Raw genomic sequence first — 9,852 nt, forward strand, 5'->3', positions numbered from 1 at the left:
GACAGAAAAGTGACAAAACATGTACGAAGAAGTCTTGAAAATTCAAGAGGGTAGAAAGAGGTTAGAAAAGAGGTTATATCTAACCTTCTACCCTAAACATTATTTTTGTCTGATTTTACGAAGAAGTCTTGACAAAACATGAAAACATATATAATTTGTGAAAAGCTCCTGGAAGACCCGTATATAAGAACTTCATTTATACTAAACATCTTCGGGGCTAGAGGGCACGAAGTGCCTGGAAGCCCCACTCCCTTTTTTTTTTTTTTTTTTTTTTTTTTTTTTTTTTTTAACTCAAAGCTGAAATCGATGTGATTATAACCGAAAACGATAATGGCGTTATAAAACAATATCGATGTATGAAAATCTCGTTTGACGATAGAAAAATCCAAACTCGTCACTTTTTAACAAAAACAGTTTAGCAGAATGTCTAGAAGACGCAATATTATTCCACAAGAGGCAAAAGATGAGATTGCAGAAGTCTTTGAACTCTTTGATGCTGACAAGAGTGGCTGCGTTGATCGTCAAGAACTGTTTGTCGGATTAAGAGCAATGGGCTTTAATGTTACAAAGGAAGATATTGAGCAAATATTCAGAGAAAAGGATGTAGAGAATCTCGGCTATCTTGTATTCAAACAATTTAGAGAAGTAATCGCAGAAAAATTATCTCAGCGTAAACCAGAAGAAGAATTCAAACAAGTATTTGTACTTTTCGACAAAGAGCATACAGGAAGAATCGGAATTCGTGAAATTAAACGTGTTTGCCAAGAACTTGGAAAAACAGACCTTTCAGAGGACGACATGAGAGCAATGATATCACAATTTGATACAGATGGTGATGGATACGTCACACAATCAGAATTCATTCTATGATGAATGGTGACTTTTAATTTTATATAAATCTTGTAATAATCATATATATGAACTAATAAAAAAGATCTGTTAGAATTTATAACGACTATTTTGAATCACAATGAGTTTTCCTGATATCCAAATTAAATTAGTTTCTTTTCGAGTAGTTTTTAAGCTCAAAATGCTACTAAAGCATAGATATAGAAATTTTTCTTGCAGATGAGTAATGTTTTTCAAAATCATTTTTATCGAATCATCGAACCATACAAATAACATAACATATAGCTTGATATGAAAAACATACAGAAGATATTCAATACAATATAGTAAATTTATATAAACAAACAATTGACAAAAAAATATTCACCATTTTTGAAAATTTGAACTGAAGTAATTTCTTCTGATTTTGGAATTTCGATTCTTGAGATCTGTTCAACAGCAATCAAGAAAAAGTTCGTTGCATCTTTGAAAACACGAGATGATTGCAATTCACTCCATTTGTTAATAAATTTAACAATAGAAATGCAATTGGAAGGAGGACTCATTGACATCAATGCTAAAAATAGAGTCAAAGTATCATCAAATGCCAAAACTCCGACTTCTGAGCCAAAATATTGGGCAAGAGAGTCAATGATAAAGAAATTTGGGCCATCATGTCTATCGGATTGGTAATGTAGTCCATTTCCTTTAACATCGAAACTTGTTTAAATTTGAACAAACTACTGATTCTTAAGCCAGGGACGTAGTATTTTTCGATATCTTTAGATAACTTTAGGGAACTTGCTGGCTGTTGAGAGTATAAATCGCATTTTATTAAAAATGCTGAATTTCTTCTCGGTATTCATTAAGAACGATCTAATCGAATAAGATTCATTAAATAAGAATCGTATACATGAGGTAAATATAATAACCTGTGCGTTATTCGTAGTTATTCCAAAATCATCAATTAATTCATTGACAAATTGCATAATTGTATTAAAGAATCCATCATCAGGTTCTCCATATGCAACAAATGTAGCTAGTGATCGAATTAAATCCTTAGATCTATTATTTCGAATATAATCATCAAGAATATGATCAATTTCGTGGGGAGGCGCGTATGAGTATTCTTCATTAAATTTCTGATTAGCTTCGAGCAGTAAATTTTTAAGATAATCCAATCTAGTGATCGAGACTGTATTATTTATATATCGTGATACCTTATTTACTAATGCTTTCCTTTCAAATTTTAATCGCGAGTAGTCTTTTTTATTGCGCATAGTTGCATTTAGATTATTTAGAAAATTTAGAACGTCAACGCTGACTTTTGGATCATCTGATATAATATCTAATATATATTGGCACGAGTTAATAAATGATTTCAAGTTATTAACCTCAAAATTAGTCTTTTCTTGTAAATTTTCTTTTAATAAAGCCTTAATTGCATCAATCATTTGCTGGTTTGCTGGAGAATTTGATACTAGTTTTGGGTAGGTTTTTGTCGCATTTTTTTCAAGTATAGAATCGATTTTCATTTTGCTAATTATTATAAAATTCTTCAACTTTTCAACAGCATCGGCTTGTTTCTTTTATTAGGAGTTCTCCGAATTTAAATATTCTTGCAGCGTAGGACTAACCTTTTGCTGCTTCTTCATATGCTATTGAAATTTCCGAAGATGAGGGAGAAAATAAAAAAGTTCAATTGAATTCTCATTGAAAAATTTCTATTCAATTTTTGTACCAAAAGAATATTTTATTACATATAAAATACTAGGATTGAAAAACGATTACCGATAGAAAAAGTGGCAATGGTTGCAACTACTTTTTTCAGATTTTCGATGAAGAAATCATTTAAATAGAAATTACATTGTACTGTTAAAATGCTGAAAAATTCAATGATCTGATCAGCATGAATTGCAATTTGATGCAATTATTAACATCTTGATTGATTTCTATATTATAATATCAGCAAAATTACTTGAAAATTGATCGAAAGTTTTGAGAATCGAATTCGATTTTAATCTCTCAAGACTACTGGATCGAGCTTGTATGATGTGCTGAATGAACATATCTAAAAACTAAATCATTCTCGTATTCGCAATATTCCTAAACAAAATTTTGATTTCAATTTCGTTCCACTTGCCAATCTATTTTTCACAGCTGATGTAAATTGCATAACATGTCAAAACAGAAACATTTCATCAATTAATTAGTTTGAAAAACATTAAAATTCAGAATATTTTTTCATTGGAATATGAAAAAGAGCTTCTTTCGAAAAAATAGTTGTTTTTATGATCATTTTTTAGAAACAAAAGAGTTAATAGCTTATTCTAATAAAGCAACTGGCCATTCGGTCTTTCTTCTTTGTCTATTATCCAAAATTCCATCAAGCTGCTTCTTCACAACAGCTGTACTCTGTCTTCTTCCTCCCATCTTTGCTTTCTTGATTTCGTCATGAGATAATTCGACTTGTAATTTACTTGCGTATATTTCGCCATCATAAGTGAGATCATATCCCATTGCTTGTCTGAACTCTATTAATGAAAGTAAAAGCTTCTTTTCAAGCCTTGGAAGTACAAATTTATGTCTTCTCTGTGCTTTATCAATTTTAATATGTTTTGAATCAGATCATCCTTTGGTAATTGCTTTTGGTTTTGAACATTCTGCAAATCCTTGAATTCATTGAAATTCTTAATAATCGAAGATCTTTGGTCAATCATTGCTAAAGCAGGTGCAGCTATGACAAGTTCTCGCTGTAAACGAGCAGAAATTTCCTCAAGCTTGTTGAATCTGTCTATATCAGTCGTACAATTCTTTACCGGATGAAAGAAGTATTTCTTTTCTGCCGGAGTACGATAGAGAATATTTAAGGCTGCATCGATACGAGAATATGAGCGTTGGATGAGCTGAGGAAGTTGTTCTAATTTAGAAGCAGATAATTTTTGAATTTCTTCGTAACATCCTTGAAGAGATTGCTTGCTGAGCTTATTGTGAGTCGCAATGAACTTATTACGTTCTTCTTCAGGGATTTCGAGTAATTCCCAAAGATTTGTCAAAGTAAGCGCTAATCCTGAGTATGTAGATGAGTGAGCATGACGTTTAGCTTGTATTTCATCAAAATAGCGTCCCATTGCGCCAAATGCTTCTTGTGTAATGATCTTTTTGTCGAATATTTCTTGAATTTGAGGATTCGTTGGCTCATCAAGTTCATCAAGAATTTCACGAATCTTTTCTTCATTTCTATCAAGTAATCAACACGGTTCTTTGTTTCTTGCTCGAGTAATTCCAATTCTTTCTAAACCTCGCTAATCTGTCATCTGAAAGATCAACATAACCAATTTCGGCGAATTCGCCTCTATCAGAAATCGTATAACCGAGTCTGTCATATAATCTGTCTGTTTGATTTTTAATGTCAATAAACTTTGCACTTGCACGTTCATACTCAAGTTTGTACTTTTTCAGCTGCCTTATCTAAATCTACTGATCCTCTCACGAAGAGTTCCTTTAGATCCTATTTGCTTGATTTGTTCCAATTCTTCTTCAGAATGTGGAATGGCCTGAATAATTGTAAATAATGTTTGTCTTCTAAGGTTGATCGATTCAAGAATGTTATCACGTCTGATTTTAATCTGTTCAAGATATTGTAGCTTTGCAGCATAATTGCTTGATTTAATTCAGGAATTGCATTTTCTGTTCTTCATTAGTTATTCCTAAGTCATCCCAGACAGTTTTTAGCTCTGTTGGGACAGCAATTATCTCATCGTCAATGAACTCAGACATTTTTCAAATTCGTGATGCACGTTTATAATTTTTTTACTAAAATATAAATCTCTTATAATATAATATCTAGTTCACAAATTCATTAAATTTCCAAATTAACTTATTGAATTGTTAAAAATGCCATTGTTTATCATGATTTCTACTCAATTCTTCTGTTATCTATTGGTATTACAAAGCATCATAATATGTGTTGATTATTATTCACGATGATGTATATGATTATTGTATTAAATCAAAATATTTCAATCATTTGATATTCTATATGATGTATTACGCTGTTATACGATGATATTATGGCATGACAAGTATTAATAACAGTAATATACTAACTTGGCTTGTCATTTGAATCGATAACTTTCGATTTTGGAAAAATAAAAATTGTATTTTAGGAAAATCTAAATTAGGACATAAAAATAAAAAGAAGTTATATATATCCAATTATATATATATTTATAACATGTAACTCTAAAGATATATATAAGCAAGAATTAAGCGGATGGAGGGACAATTGATTTTTCTGTTGGATTTTCTGGCTGAGCTTGTGCCCTTGTTAATGTTTCCTGAACAACATATTCAATACCATATTGTTCTTCTACTTGCATGCACCTTGCTGGATCATATTCAGGTTTCTTGAGGTTTTGAATGGCCTCAGTAACTTGGGCCAATTCATCTACCAGCGGAACGTTTGGATCTGTTCCCTGTTTGGCTTCAGGAAGGAATGAAACTGCTGTATCCATTCCGCAAGTAATTGCAACGGCAGCGAATGCAATTTGGCCTGGAGGGAAGAGTAGTAATGCATCTGTTTGAAGAATTTGTTTGAGACATTCTAAGCATTTCTCAAAACTTTCTCTATCGAGTCTTCCATCAACAATTCCATATAAATGGTGGATAGGAAGATGGATTTTGAGATTGAATTTCCATCCTGTAAGGCAGATAACTTCAGATTTAGCAATCTGTTGTACGTTTGTGTTTAATCTGTCAATTATTTGCTCTGTGAAGCCTGGCAACTCGTGACCATATTCGAGAATTTAATTTGCGGAAAGAATGATATTTTGCAAACAATAAAGAGGCATTCATCATTGCCAATGGAGGAGGAATGTCCCAAATTGTTTTTCTTCGTAAACACGCTGATAAAGAGCTAATGCTGTATATACTTGATATGAATTCCATATTTCAATCTTTGCAGCATACTTAAGTAACTCGTCTGCGTAATATTGAATATATCCACGATAATCTTCATAAGAAATATTAGAAGAAACAATTTCTCCGATTTCATTGTAGTTGCCTCTCCTCAATTCTTCAAGTTCTTCAGGGAAAAATAACCAGTTTCGTGCCTGAGTTGACTTGTTGAAATCCATGATTTTGTCACGTTTTTGACTTCGTCACTTTCTCTCAAAAATGAAAGTTTATACATTTGATACGAGAGTTTTAATATATTGGATTACAATACTATTGGTATTGCTACTAACTGTAATCATAGGATTACTAATCAAACAGATATTTATCAAAAACTCAATTCTTTACCTGAAAAATCGTAACAGAATTGCTTCCATTTTAAAGAATACAATCTCACTCAGCAAGGTCAAACAAACAAATTCAACTGGTACTTTCGTTTTCAGTGCGCTTTAGATGTTACTCGTGCAAATATTTTACGATCAATTGAAAATTGGTTTTCAAAATAAATATTTTAAATATACGATACCTTTAAAGATTCAGGATAATAGATCGAACGCGTACAATGGTGAAATTTTCACACACTTTTATGGCAGGTTAAATATGAGTTTTATGTATATGTTTGAACCACTAATCGAGGAGAATACAATTGTCAATGACAGGCTACTATTTCACAAATACATTATTGAACGTTCTCGATGATGAATTGGAAACTCTTAAATTTAATCGTATTTGTTTTAAAAACGGATCACTACACATACATTTTCACAAAGCACATTGGTCAACTATAGAGAGGTTTCATCGTTTAATTACCAAAAACGTCAGAGTTTAATTCAATTGTTGATCATAACTACAAAGATTTTTATAAAGAGGAACAACGGAACTTACGAAATCAATAAAGCGAGACTATTCTTCGCCAAAAAAATACACCAAATACGATCAATACCTTAAAGATATTATTCTCCGATGCATCAAATCAATTCTATCGCAGGAAAGATGATGAACATCTTCTACGTCAATGATAAGCAACTATACACGCTTTTGATGCACAAGAAAGCATGGTTTATATAAATCCAGAAGATTCTGTTTGTTTTGACGAACTACATATCATTCAACCAAAAATAACTACTACATTAGAGAACTTTACAACAACAGCTTTCTGTTAATGGAACTGTTCACGATTTAGTTATTTTGAACTCTACAGGGGTTATTAAACTATTCACAGTATTCATTGATGCTTCTAATACTTCTGATATCGAATACGTGCAAACAAACACTTCATTTAATGAAAACTGTTTCGATTTTGTCAAATGCAAAATTTGCTTCTTGTTCCATCATCATGGAATGAACAGTACTTACTGCATTTCATTCGTGGAACGATTATGTATGTTGCTCCTACTCCACATCTTCAATTTAAAGTTCAGAGAGAAACAATACAAAGTATATTCAGTTTGAACGAAGCGGATCTTATGAGATAACACCAGAGAATGTTAAAAAGGCAATTTCGGAAACAGAAAAAATGCCGATGTTGTCTTTGCTTATTTGAAAGATATTATTAAATGTGTTTAGAAAGAAAGTTTTGTTTAATCATTAATAAAGATATGTTTATTTAATCAGTTAGAGTATTTATACTGGAAATAGGTAATATTTATCTTTTCAAGCTGTAGAAAAAGTATAATTAATGATGGGTATCAGCTAAGAACCTTCAATACAGTTATTCTGGCTAAAAGGAATGAATTAATTTTCAATGAAATTATGTTGTTTGATATAAAATGAACATTTTAGTTAATAATTTGAGTTGCCTATTTAATTTTATATCTGAGAAAAGGAATGGACGTTAGAATGATGTCATTTTAATGGAATTTCTTTGATTGGAAAAGAAAATAAATTTGAATAAATCGTCAATTCACCGCAGGAAATTTCGGAAAAAGCAGCACCAATAAGATTTTGTGTGGGCAAACTGATTTATGTTCATCATATGAAGTTGGAGAATACGATACTTTGCTCTTTTTCCTTTTTTTATATCTGATAACTTTTTTATGTGAAGTTTACAATTTAAATTTTGAGAACTTTACAAAAAGCATTTAATAAGGACGATAGGTTCTCCTTCTTGTTTTTAAATGGAGATCCACGTTATATTGCCAACCAATGAATTAATCACTTTGCAGATTACAAAATAACTAGTTCAGTCGATCTAAAGTCGATAATAGCCGAAAAAATTTAAATGTCCTATATCATATATTCATCTATTTGTTAGAATGTCGAGATAATAGAATCCAACCGTTATAAGTTCCCTACAAATACCAGAAAACATGGCAATTATTTGCAGAAAAACTCGAAAGACACGAATAATCAGATTATTAATATATCTAATACAACAAAACCTTCGAGCACGCCAGCTGTCCCAATAAAAATCATGCCTCCAAAAGTAAAAATATCGAAAAAATATAAGAACGATCCTCCCGATTTTGAAGAAAAGCTACAATTTTATGGAAAAATATGGGCTTTTCGCACTACGTTGTTAAAGCAATACTTAGAATATCCATTACGATACTGAAAAAAGCAATATTACGTCTCAAGGGTGAACAGATATTTACGAAGTCCGATTTATTTCACTTCACCAGACTTACAACCGGCTACATCAAGTCCCAAACCAATGCCAACAGAGAATTCCCCGCTATCCAGTCTAATTACTACGATGAATCATGAAATACAAAATTCAACGGAAGAATATGAGAGTTCAGAAGTATTTAATTTACTAGATTCTGTTTGCAATCAAGAAAAATCTCAAGTACAGGCAGACGAAAAACAGGCAGATCAGTCATCAAAGCACCTACAACAAGATCCTAAAAGATGTCCGTATGAAGAAGAGGAAATCCTAGTAACCCAAATACGCAAATTAGGCCTCCGACTGGAATTCCATCGCCAGCTATAATTCCAGGCCGCCACAGCAAGCGCTTAATTATGCAACATTTTCAGATTCATAACAAATATCTTATGACAATAAAGCCAAAAGTTCGGATCAAAGAACACTTTCCATAGGTTGGATCATCAAAGTTCTGGTTCCCAACCTGGTGTTTCCTTATTCACATTCTCAGTCATTTGATCTTCAATTTGACGAAAAGAACAATGACATGCTGTTCGAAGCCTGGAAGATATATGGAAATGACTGGGATTCCATTTTCATGCATATTTCCACAGTATTCGACCCAAACTCTCTCAAGTTATTGAGAATAATATTTTATTACCTAAATATTTGACGACAAACATGATTCCATTCCAAGCAGATGAGGAATCAGGTGACTTTACATACAGATTGCCAAAGAGTTCTCGTAAAAAAGTCCGATCATATTCATTATCTAAGTCAGTTATCATGCAGGATATTCAGAATGAACCAGCTCAGTCCCAGCAACCAGCATCTCCAGACAACACAGAACGAGTTCCAATGAAATTCATCCCAAAGTGAACCTGTTACGCCCTAACAACCGTTTTCTTCTATGGACTGCAGAGGAAGAGAACACAGTTATAAACATGAAGATGAAAGGTGCCTCATTCGAGGAGATCCTCTTCTGTTCTCACGAATAGGACTGCTTCGACAATTTGCAACGAGATGGTATCAGAAAGTTACAGAAACAGCTTCAAAATTCATCACAACTTGAGGAAGAAGTACAATACGAGAACAAAATGGATACGACTACGATGGCGAAGAATCAAACGAAGATGATTTGTTTGATTAATAATAATGGTTCTAAAAGACAATGGAACCACAGAAGAAGACGAACTATTATTACAGTTATACAAAGAACATCATACCAACTGGGAAAAGATCCAACTCTTTCTTCACAAAACAGAACTCCTGCTGCTTGTAGAATGCACTGCTATTTCCTTAGGCATAAAAGTGACAACGACCAAGCCGACCAACCAAGGACCTTCTACAGAAGTGCCATGCAGAGACGCAATTCTGTTAGTGCATTGCCAGTTGGAGGTCCTGCACAGTCTACTTTGCCTGTTCCATCGATTTCTCAGGTATGAATGATAGTGCAAGCTCTGCAAAGTCGAATGAAGCGATGA

At 32.6% G+C, this 9,852-nt stretch overlaps 2 protein-coding genes and 2 pseudogenes across 4 annotated transcripts, besides 2 other annotated features; 2 read left to right on the forward strand and 2 right to left on the reverse strand.

The window, feature by feature from the left end:
- Positions 1-282: part of a mobile genetic element that runs on past the window's edge.
- Positions 184-282: a terminal%2Cinverted (terminal inverted repeat of Maverick-3 transposon ID:TVAGG3_0282070).
- A 141-nt stretch (positions 283-423) lies between these two features.
- TVAGG3_0282330 (calcium ion binding) lies at positions 424-870 on the forward strand (the record flags this gene model as incomplete). Its single annotated transcript, XM_001323487.2, has 1 exon — positions 424-870. One exon carries the CDS (start codon positions 424-426, stop codon positions 868-870), a length of 447 nt encoding a protein of 148 aa, XP_001323522.2.
- Positions 871-3,113: 2,243 nt separating this feature from the next.
- TVAGG3_0282340 lies at positions 3,114-4,049 on the reverse strand (annotated as a pseudogene). The gene has a single exon: positions 3,154-3,959. A coding segment is annotated over exon 1 (806 nt).
- Positions 4,050-5,063: 1,014 nt separating this feature from the next.
- On the reverse strand, positions 5,064-5,966 carry TVAGG3_0282350 (annotated as a pseudogene). The gene has a single exon: positions 5,097-5,966. A coding segment is annotated over exon 1 (870 nt).
- Positions 5,967-8,280: 2,314 nt separating this feature from the next.
- TVAGG3_0282360 (RNA polymerase II transcription regulator recruiting protein) lies at positions 8,281-8,490 on the forward strand (the record flags this gene model as incomplete). Its single annotated transcript, XM_051228895.1, has 1 exon — positions 8,281-8,490. One exon carries the CDS (start codon positions 8,281-8,283, stop codon positions 8,488-8,490), a length of 210 nt encoding a protein of 69 aa, XP_051098625.1.
- Between the last annotated feature and the right edge of the window lie 1,362 nt (positions 8,491-9,852).

Source organism: Trichomonas vaginalis, chromosome V (assembly GCF_026262505.1).
Source record: "Trichomonas vaginalis G3 chromosome V, whole genome shotgun sequence".
Classification (NCBI taxonomy): Eukaryota; Parabasalia; order Trichomonadida; family Trichomonadidae; genus Trichomonas; species Trichomonas vaginalis.